Genomic DNA, 11787 nt, shown 5'->3' with positions numbered 1-11787 from the left:
AGTCTGTTAATATTTTCCTCATATCATAAAAAAGACCAACATAAGCGAAAGCTATCGTTGGAAGACTGCCAAGAAGAGTCAATTCATGTTGAAGGGGGAAAAGAAATAAGGCGATGTATGAATCAACACGAGAAATCACGTGCTTTATACGTAAAATTTTCCATCTGTTATACAAGCAAAATAGTTACCGCTTTAAAAACTGCAATGATCATAAAAGAGAAGTTAATTTTCCGGCATGTGATAATAAACGCACATCTCACAATACGAATTCATTACCCTATTATCGGAATGGATCCTCCTTCTATTGACATGCGCAGAAGTGTCGAAGGGTCTCGTATCTGTGAGTGTGCTATACTAAAGGATTTGCGCTGAAGTCAGCTCTCGTGCAGTCATGATGGAAATTGTTCTTGCATTCTGTTTCCTTCTTTCTCTTGCATTTTTGTTCATTAGAGGTATGATTTCAACCATTCTATTTTAATGCTGCTAATATCAATATTACATATGAAATAAAAGTGAATGAAAAATATCGCATATATAATAATGATTGTTACGGCAAGACTGTTAAGAAAGTTTACAAAACTGCTTAATGCTATTTGCTAATAATATGATGTTAACTGCTGTCAAAAGTAAAAATTATTAACGGTCGTTTCTTTAACATGGAAGTCTACGGGTGACAGCAAGGGACACACTGATGCGTGCGTGGGCACCTCGCCTCCTTTCGCAACCGGATATGACGTCACCAGGGGGGGGGGAAGAAACGGAAAACACGCAAATTTTTTTACGTCACGATGACGCTTGGCTCTGCTGGCGAGGATAGCGGACGGCCTCTCGTTTAACGGGTCTCCGTATCTTTCTGGTTACGGTACGGTCGCTCGGCATGTCGTCGGGGAACGATTTGGTGCCCTCAATGGCTGCCTCATCCCGGCTAGCGCTGCCTTTCAACGCGCAAGGCACGAACGGTATCGTTGCCCTGTCTAGACAAGCACTTAAGATGTTTTGTAAAGGTGTGTGAACCGCGAATTTCTTGGAAAGGATAAAGAATCAAAATGAAGGAAAAATCCAATAAAAAGACAAATTAAAAGACAGCCGCAGAATATTTTGTGTCAACTTCGTTAGTTAGATCTAATATTATACACAAATAAATACATCGATTCTGTTTCGAAAGAGACGCTAAACAAATAGACAAAACAGAATTGAAATCATTTTTAGGCTCTCAGCTACTGGGCGGATCCGCAGGTGGTGGAACGGCTTGCAGTAGTGCGACCGGGGCATTACCAAACACTGTAACATGGTCAGATCATCATACAATGATCCTACCGCATTGTCCGTCGCGCGAGTTACCAAGGGACGCTTCGGCTTTACGTTCGGGTTTTAGGCAGAGTGACCCGTTCGAAAAATATGTTACAGTCTCGCTTAGAAACCATTCCTCAGCACTCTGCTAGAGGAAACTCCATCAATGGACCCCTACCTGTTTGGGGAAAGTGTTTACGGGCAGCGAAAGAAATGGTTCTGCAAAAGGACGGAAATGGCAACGACAAAACGAGAGAAGGAGAAGGAACTGGTCGAGGAAGCCAAGCGCTACCAACTAGATTTAGTGGGGCTTTCTTCGGCCAAGAGGAGAGGCTCTGGAACTGTCCACCTGGATGAGGGGTGGAAGCTCTACTACTCTGGTGTGAGCCCGACAATGTCTGCTCATGCACATGTTGGAACAGATGACCAGACATGGAGGGGTGTGGTTGGGAGGAACGGAGACCCTGACCTTAACGCGAATGGATTGAAATTATTGGACTTCTGCTATACAAACAGTTTCTCCATAATGAATACCTTCTTCCAGCACCGAGAAGTTTATAAATATACCTGGTACAGGGCTATACTTGGACAAAGGTCTCTGATTGACTTCTTTATAGTCTCAGCAGACTTATTTTTCTTAGTGCTGGACGTTCGTGTGAGGAGAGGGGGCAGAACTGTCAACTGACCTTGTTGTCAGCACTCTATGGCTACAGAAATAAAATGCTACCATCAACGCTGGTAGACCTGAGCAGCTATACCGCGTGAAATGGAAGGCATTGGAAAATGAGGCAGTGAGGAAGAAATTTACGGATAACATCTGCTCCAGGTTCAAAGAGAGATTCTCACACACACTGTAGATGTTGAGGAGGTGCGGGAGCTGTTCACAACAATTGTCACTGCCTCTGAATTCTCATGCTGTTGTAGAGAGCGGCTCGATATGGCGACGGGCAGTCAGAAAAGGACACCTTGGTGGAACCAAGAGGTCCAAAAAGCTGTCCGTGCAAAAAAAGGAGGCCTACCTAACATGGCTTAGGGTCAGGTCACCTGAGATGCGTTTCCGGTACTGAGGGGCGAAAAGCTGCTGCTGAGGCAGTAAAGACAGCAAAGCAGAAGGCTTCGGAATCCTTTGGAGAAAGATTAGCCTCATCCTATGCAAATGCAAACAAAGTATTCTGGCAGACCACTCAGGTCATCCACCGCCTTCGAGGGAGGAAATCGTGTACAGCAAGGGCAATTAAGGCCTCTGATGGTGCACTTTTAACAACCGAGAATGATATCCTCCACAGATGGAGAGAATACTTTGAGAACCTTCTTAACCCAGGTGGCCTGGCAGCTGCGGACATCCAAGAGGTGTAGATCGGGGAAATGACTAGTCTCATAGAAGAGGTCCATTTAGCAATAAAATCGCTGCTGATGTTGATCATCATCACCAGCAGCCTTGCTGGTGATGATGAAATTCGGCCCGAAATGCTAAAATCCTTAAAGCTAGATGATGTTCTCTGGCTGACTCGAGTGTGTCAGGCTGCTTGGAAATCTGGGTGAGCCCAAAATCAATGGCAGACAGGCATAATAATATCAGTCTTCAAGAAGGGAGACCAGAGAAATTGCAACAACTATCGTGGTATCTCTCTGCTCAGGCTGGGAAGGTATAAGCACCTGGGAAAGTACAGGAGCATAGTTGAGTCAAAGTTCCAAGAATAAGAATGTGGCTTTCATCCTGGCTAGAAGCACAAATGACCAAATTTTCACTTTAAAGCAAGTCTTTGAGAAATATTCGAAAAATGCCAAGAATGTCTACACATGTTTTGTGGATTTGGAGTTCCTCGTGAAAAGCTTTGGCAAGTAGTACAAGAGTATGGAGTGGATGGCCAACTATTAGCTGCCATCAAGTCCCTGTATGAATGCCCGGAGTTTTGTGTCAGGGTAAACAGCACAAAGTCTGAACCTTTCACAGTCTCCGCCAAGGGTGCATAATATTTATGGAACAGCTGGTATGAGGGATGCATATCTCCCTGGGATGAGTCCCTGTCTTCCTGAAGGTCTCTAATAATAATAATAATAATAATAATAATAATAATAATAAGGAAGAGGGGAGATTTGGAGAAGAATGAGTAATAGGAATTGCGAGAACGAATTATTTTATTAAAATACAATTTTATTAAATAATTTTATTAAAATATGCATTATAAAGAGTGATTCTTCTCACCTTGATTTAAAACATGACATCACCACACTATTCCACTTACAAATGTGTTCCTATCATAACAATTTTAACGTTATTTATGTTGGTTTCACATGAAGAAATGTTTCTTCCGCGTGGCCTAATACTCTCGCGACTACAGCATACTTTTCTTCCACAGAGGGAAAAAAAAAAAAAAAAGCAAAAAAGCAATAAACCATTCTAGAACTGTTGAGCACAAACCAATTCTCAAGATATAAAAAGCTACAATAACAGGAAAACTGTTATAACAGGTCTATCTGGGGTGATTACGGGAAATTTAAGCAATGAAATTCAAAGAAATTCAACAAAGAGAAACATCAAAACAACGAGGTCTCCTAGTCAGATTTAAATTTTTCAATTTTGATATGGAAAATGAAAGGTTTCGTACATTCCCATGATTCGAAATACAGACACATAATCTCCTTTCTTCTTTAAATTCTTGGCCGCTTTCGAAAAATCGCATATTTTATTGGGAAACTTGCTTCTTCAGTTCTTTGCCACAATCCTTTCTACCTAATCCCACGTGGGGAGACAGCAGAAGAGGGTTCGGTTTGAAGAAAAAGGTTTGAATTTAGCACACCTCACAGATGGGAATATTGTTTGGAGCGTGTGGGGTTTATGGAGTTTTGTTTTAGTGTTATGATTAATCTTTCTGGAATAATCATCCGAATTAGATACTTTCTTGTTAGTTTCTTAATCCATCTTGTGAATATATTTCTGCTATAAGAAGCAGAAAAGACCTTTACATGTAGGGCTTTTGGTTTCTACATTTTTGCTCCGGTGGGATATGGGAATGATGTAATCACAATATATCCTAACTATCATATGCGATTATAACTGTTTGCTTTATCTAACTATTATGTCTATTTTTTTAATCGGTTTGTTTCTTTCCTAAAGCAATAAAAAAAAGCAAATTAAACATCCTAATTTACCCCCCTCGAATTGTACATAGGATCGGGCCAACAGCAAACATTAAATGTCAAATTGAATGCATGCAAAATCTAGTAGGATTAGTTAACCAACAGTTATGATTATACCATATTACTTGGGGGGAAAAAAAAGACAGAAAAAGGTTTCCAGGAGAAAAGTCCAATCACTGTATGAAATCGCCTAAATCAGCTTTTAGTCAAAAACTGCTTAGGAAAGTTCTTCTTCATGTTCTAACCGAATTCAAGTTATTCCAAACAACCTGCAAATGTTGAGTGTCATAATCACGACCGCAGTCTGCATCGGTTAGAGACGATCTTAACCGTCTGGAGTTATATGAAATAAGTATATCGACCATGTAGGTCATATATCAGAATCAACAATGTAAGAATTACAGCAAAGGGAAGAAACACGATGACTGGCTTTTTTTTATAAATGATGCGAAAGAGACGTCTTTCAGCAGAAAAGGCCTTTGATCGAGCGGAACTTGATAAAAGTCAGAACTAAATCGCATTGGCCTGAAAGGATAATTGCTATTTATGCATAATGAAAGTTGACTGATGTTGGTGGCCCGTTTGAAATGAACTTTTTGTGTTGACAATTTAATGGCAACAATTTCAATCTGTAGTAGAGGCAGAAAAGAAGAGAGAGAGAGAGAGAGAGAGAGAGAGAGAGAGATTTCAATGAAAGCCTGTTGCGTTATACTTAATCCTTGGTTGTCGTTTAAGAAGTGTGTTAATCTACAAAGGCTGAGATTGCGAGATTAATACTTTTCATAACAATTTGTAAATTTGCTTTTGATTTCTCCTTTTCAGTGAAACTGAAGCGATGGATCACGTTTATTTATATCGAGGCTCTACGAAAGTTTAAAAAGCGCAGATTCGATTTGTACGATTCTAACAGCAAAAATCCCCGAGATTTGGGAGTTGTCACGAAAGTAGAAGAAAAAATATTCGAACTCCCACAAGATGAAATTCATATGGAACAGGTAAGTCAAAATATAACGATACCATCTTATATTCGTATTGCTATGCATATTTTTGTCAGTGGTAGTAACCTTCATGTGCATTTGGAGCTTTCTTCCTTCAACATTTCAATACAATGAATCAATCTATGCTTAACGAATATACAAGATGTGCCCTATGTCCGATGCGCCAACAAGTTCTAGTGAATTGCAATCGGCATTCGTATAGGACTGCAGTTTTTTCTCATTGCTATCCTGAAATCATGCCTCATTAGTATTGTATTTGCAGTTCGCTTAAGTACAGTATTACTGAAATGACTTTTACTGAAAGTGACACGAGTGACTTCAGTAAATCTTACACAATGTAGAATACTTTGCATTATTCAGATCTTTTTGCTTAACCGACGATGTCTATTCTCCCAGGTGCTACAAACGAGCTGCAGTTTATGTGCAGATCAACAGCTACAGACCATTCCATCTCTTCCAAAAAGATTCAGTTTTGTTACATTCGAAGAATAAAGTGTTCCCTCGACATCTTTTTCCCCACACACATACCCTCCTCGCTCATGTGATCAGTAAAGTGTGCAGCGGGATTCGTTTACCCTATATCACGGACCTTCAGTGTATACAGACCTAGTCGCATTGTTCTTAGTACCAGTGTAATTCGCATTGTGGATTGTCATTGCCGACGTCTGTCATGTGTAGATCTTTCATAAAAACCGAAACATTATGCAACTGCAATCCTTAATGCAGTGTTCTACAAATTACAACTTCTCTTGATTCTACAAACTCTGTAGTGATTGCTTCCAGGAGTTCGCAGAATCAACAGAACCACATGACGATTCCAGGATAAGGACTAAACATCTTATCCTGGTGTTCTTATCCTGAAGTCATTATTAAGAAATCCAAGGACACTTGGAAGGTCGTGGGCGTATAAATGTCTCTTAGAGCTGCTGTTGCTGATGATGATATCGTAGTATATTTCATTTTCTAAAAACAGTCAGGCTTATTTGATGTTTTGCCCCTCTGGTTGAGCTACATATACTTGTAGATTAATTACCACTCCTGATTAATCTACATGAGTACCATCGTATATTACAGTGTGTGATTTAAGTGGGACATAAAACTCTCCTTACCTCCTAGTTTGCTATGACAACCGTATCTTGATTTCAATCGTTATTTAAAAAGAACTTAATCTTTAATTCATGAAATTTATAGTAGCGAGAGACCAGTTAAGATTTTTTGTAGACGTATAACTCGTGATATTTATTGTATGAGGTCTGTTCAAAACGTTTCGCATTGAAAGACAATATTGTTTTTTATTATATTATTATTATGTAAGTGTCTGAATGTCAGGAAAACAATGTGTTTGCATCAAGTTCTGCATTACTCTTGGCAAAATAAATAAATGCCATAGAAATTTACAATTGCTTAAAACAGCTTTCTGATAGAGTGCTTTAAGCCACTCAAAGACATTCGAGTGTTTCAAAAGATTGAATAAGATAAAACCAGAAGAGCAATTCGATCTGGGAGACAATCGACATCTCGCACACGCAATTTGGTGATTCACATTCGCGAAAAAGTCAGCAGCAATCTGTAAAACACTTTTCAATAGCTAGCCTGTGAAACGGAAATTTCAATTGACTTCTGCCGCCAACTTCTGAAGGAAGATTTGGAAATTAGCTGTGACTTGGTTATATTATACGGATTTAATAGTATTATTTATCAGTATTTGTACTGGGAGCTGGAAAGTTTCCAAGTGAAAATAATCACAAGAAAGAACATACTGGTAATAGAGTTATGAAGGTAATTTACGTTCTTTATGTTCTTAATGTTAATTATAGTTATATCAGTTGCTTTAATATCATTCTTTAAACACTGTTGTAAGTGTTTATCAGAACATTTAAGTCCCACTCATAAGGATACGAGGGTAAGCATTTTATCTCTGCTAATTGTCTCCACGGCTGGTTTGTCTACTTTGTGGTATGAAAACACAAATTTTCTGGCGAAAAGAATCCACAGCGTGAAACTGGAAAATTCAACTACATTTTCAAAGCTCATATAAAGGTTTCTGGAATGTTTTTAATTTGTAATTTATTCGAAGTTTTTTAAATTAATAACTTCCCGTCCTAAATACGAGTGAAATACTGAAAGACTGCTGCTAGGAGTTCGTTTCACATGTTCACCTTTTATTTCTAGGGTCTCGACGAAGTATATTTCTACGGGATGAACTCTAAGAAAGAATGTCTGGTGGCTCAAATATCAAGGAGAGGCAACGGGGAAGTGGAAGCATGGCTTCGAATAACTCTGAGAAATGGGAAGGTGTATGAATTACCAGATAATGCCAGAACGTCTCAAAATGCCGATTCATCTTCGTTCATCGCAAAAGGTCTCAAGTTTCAGTGTCTCTGTCCGATGAGAAGATGGCGAATTTTCTTCAATGGGATGTTGAGGTAAGTTTGATTACTTATATCTGGAGGCAATCGACATCGGGACGGACGCTGTTTTTGACAACGTTTATTGAAATTTATAAAGCACACTCAAAAAAAAAAAAAAAACAGTTCGATACAATGTGGCCATCACTCGGAACTAATAATTAAAGAAGGGTTATAATCGGATTAAGATAACCGAATTAATGAATTCTAAATCAAATAATTTTGAATAAATAAATAAATAAATAAATATATATATATTAAGGAGGCATAGGGCTAACCACCTTATCCTTGATACTGTAGCGATTAAATGTAGAAAAATCCTTGACATTACAAGGTAAAAGAGGAGGGAAGGAATAATAATAATAATAATAATAATAATAATAATAATAATAATAATAATAATAATAATAATAATAATAATAAGACATATACTGGTTAGTAATATATACTCGTATATATTACTAACTGTAACTAAATTAAAACAAAAATCGTAAATTAGTAAAAAGGTCAACTCGGTCATTTTAGAGTGAAAACAGTTCTCTCTCTCTCTCTATCTCTCTTACTCTCTTCACTACAGGAAGCTAAATTTAATATTCTGCATGTATCAAAGTTTTTTTGCTAAAAGAGTGGATGTGTGAAAAATGTCTTTTTCCAATTTCTTTTTTGTAAAATTCGATTTAATGTGTTGTGTGATACCGATAATATTACAAATATTTGAAAACTGTATAAAAGTGTAAGGAGTTTTTTAAAACGAAGTTGAGAATTTGAAAAAAAAAGGAGATTAATAAATAAAAATGAAAAACTCCACTCTTCAACCGAACAAAGTTTAACAAATTATATTGATAACGATATTTGAGAATTTGCAACTAATTTCTGCCCTACATATTCTTAATTTCTTTAATAAAAATTGAGGCGATGAAATTTCAAAATTTCATCCTCAGATACACAGGAAAAAGGTAAACATCCATCACATATTTTATCCGATTCAATTCATTATAATGGAGAAAAACTATATTAGGAATGAAATAAAGTACTTTAATATATTAAAAATCTTGTATTTCTTGTAAAAGAAATATCGATATTAATTCTGAAATTTACCTAAATTTACCAAAATTGTTAATTCATTATTTTTTTGCAGAGGGGTCGCTTTTATAAATACTACTGTCATAAACTAACTGCATATTCGCTTAAAAACTTTCACTAATATATAAACTGTGAACTTCTCTTTTAGAATCGTTTTGGAAAATGCGTAAACATTTGGAAAATGGATAATTTTATCCGACTGCTATTTTGTAGTTTACACCAAGAACGTTGCTCTCGCTGGACGAATATTCTTATACCCAATAGTTAATCTCAGTAAGATAACGATCTTATAACTTATACTCCACACTTTATAACAAATACAACTGTAATGAAGTTGCTAAGAATTCAGGTTATATTCCTATTCAACAATCAAGTCATTTTGAATTAAAATACAAAAATGAAACGATTTAATAAATTAAAGACTTAATTCTGTATGTTAGTCAAGTAAATATTAGTTTAATATCCACTGACTGATATCTGTCAGCATTTTCAAAGGAATACACTGGTAAGCGATAGAAAGTAACAAAAACTAGGAAACTAACCGACAATTCTAAAAATTATATAAAGTTATCACTGTGCGTGATACGATGATATAATAGGCGTGTCGCAAGCGCAACGTTTTGTTGAGATATTTAATGTAATTTTCATGAAGTTCATTTCTTTTTGGTTAAATGATCTCATTAGAGTTTTCCATATATCTGGTAAGATTAGGCCTTGATTCTTATTTAAGTTACCTGTTGAACGGAGACTGTAGCAGCTTCTTTAAATGTTCTGGAATGGTAGTTCTCTTCTATGTATGTGGCTCATATCCCATTCAATATTATGGTTGGTAGAGGCAAAGTGTGAAGAAAGGCCTGATATATCCTGTCTGTTATTCCTTACATAGCCTATGTGTTCTTTCTTTCTTGTATCAAAACTTGTCGATGTCTGTCCGATGTAATTAATACCGCAAGAACAGGGTATGCTATAAACTTCAGAGTATTTGTAGAAAGGATGGCTATCTTTCGGTGATCTTATAAACTTCAATAGGTTTGAAGGTTACTCTGATATTGTATGGTTTTAGAAGAAGAGCTAATTTTCTGGATATGGCACTAACAAATGGAATTGTTATAGAGCTGATGTATTGGGTTTCATCTCGTTGTCTTTGCGATATATCACGAAAGAGAATCTTGTTGATGATTCTTGTAGGGTGGCCATTTAAGGATCGATCTTGGGATATTTTCATTAATTCTTCTTGTAGGTCGTCAGGTAAAATGAAATGATTTGTTACGTTATATGGATTTAAACAATCTTGTGGATGACACTGTTATAAAAAGGTTCTATTAGAAAAACGAAAAATCTAAAATCCAGAGTTCATTGAGTTTTTATCTACGAGGTCCATTTAACTACGTCTATAGTTGAGAAAGAATCCGTGCTTTTTATGTTGTTATCTAATCTAACAAGAGATAATTTTTATTTATACTTTAAACGCATTAACTCATCATGTATGAGATTTCGTGTAGTCGTACTATTCAGTTTTATTTATTTTTTATCATTTGTTTTTCCGTTAAAGTGTTTTTGTAGAAAGGTTTTTCACTTGGTTACAAAGTAAATTATATTTGCGAAGAAACTATTTCATCTTTAATGATTTACTCAAGTGTAAGCAAACAGCCTTCTCGCATAGAGTATCAGGACGAAACCACTTGTATATGGCGGGTTAACTTCAAATTATCTGCCTCAATAACCCATAATTCAAAAGTATCATGGCAAGGGCTCCTATCTAAAATTTTGTACAACTATCTCTCATAGCTGAAGAAAGTTTTTTCTCTAAGTATCAGAGATAGCTGTAGAAATACAGAGTATTTTAATAATAAAGTGATACGCTTTTTTACTACTTCACTATGAAAGTTCATGACTTTGCAATAATTCAAGCTTGACATTTCAATCTTCCTGGGTATGACTTCCACTGATGAGCCTTAATAAAGGTCGAAACCGAGCTATATAGTGGCCCTTCCCATAATGCAAAAGCATTACGGGATACCGAATCAATCGAAGTGAAGTTAACAGCCTGTGTATAAAAGTATCCTACTTGAGAACTTACTTCACCAGCAAAATCTGTTCGTTTATATGGTAGAGAATTAAAAAGAATATAGTTTCATGTTAAATATAATTTACTTTCTTACCGCCTTTTTATTCCTCGAAGGGATTACGCAAGGCAAGATTTGGCTGTAATTAACTCTCTGAAGACTGGTAAGCAGCCAGTATTCATCTTCGTTGCTCACACTGCCAGATGGCTCAAGGTTATCAATGATATTCGTAGCAATCCAGGGAGGAGAGAATGTCAGACAATAGCTGCCATCTTGTACCCCTTAACACTATATATTATTGTTTGAAACAGTGTGAGTTCTAAGGTTGATTTTCTTTCTTCCGGGGTCAAATCCATGTTTCAGGGACAAGACCATTATTACTTTCATCCATCCATTTCATTTGACATCTGAGTACAGCATCTCTTTTCCTTTGATAAGAGATGCTGTACGGTGACTGAGATGCTCGGTGATGTGCCACACCTGTCCTCGTCAGTCGGTCCAATTGTATGCTTTTCTGGAGACTTCAACTCTCTGACGACACATCATCCATTGACGGTCTACCCATTCTCTTTTTCCTGGAACATTACCTTCTGTTACTGTTCTGAGAAGTCCTCCTTCCATCATTTCCATGTATCCAAAGCATTTCAACTTTCTTCTGTCAATATCCTTAAGGAGCATTAAAGTTCTATGATCCTTTCTAGCACCCACCCATTTGTCCGGCTTGAGTATAATATGATATCCTCAACAGCCTTCTGTAACACCATATCTCAAATGCAGCTGTCCTTTTCCTATCAGACGTCT

At 36.9% G+C, this 11787-nt stretch overlaps 1 protein-coding gene across 1 annotated transcript in view; it reads left to right on the top strand.

The window, feature by feature from the left end:
- The first annotated feature begins 341 nt into the window (after nucleotides 1-341).
- The window catches only part of LOC150093570 (uncharacterized), a 103295-nt gene continuing 91849 nt past the window's right edge, over nucleotides 342-11787 (top strand). The window contains exons 1-3 of the mRNA XM_090413202.1: nucleotides 342-452; nucleotides 5254-5426; nucleotides 7602-7855. Coding sequence (XP_090269328.1) covers nucleotides 392-452; nucleotides 5254-5426; nucleotides 7602-7855 — 488 coding nt within the window. The 5' untranslated portion in view covers nucleotides 342-391. The remainder of the gene's footprint in view (nucleotides 453-5253; nucleotides 5427-7601; nucleotides 7856-11787) is intronic.

This window comes from Typopeltis vanoorti, chromosome 23 (assembly GCF_054136105.1).
Source record: "Typopeltis vanoorti isolate ZY-2024b chromosome 23, IOZ_Tvanoo_1.0, whole genome shotgun sequence".
Classification (NCBI taxonomy): domain Eukaryota; kingdom Metazoa; phylum Arthropoda; class Arachnida; order Uropygi; family Thelyphonidae; genus Typopeltis; species Typopeltis vanoorti.
This window is presented reverse-complemented; position numbering and strand designations above follow the sequence as displayed.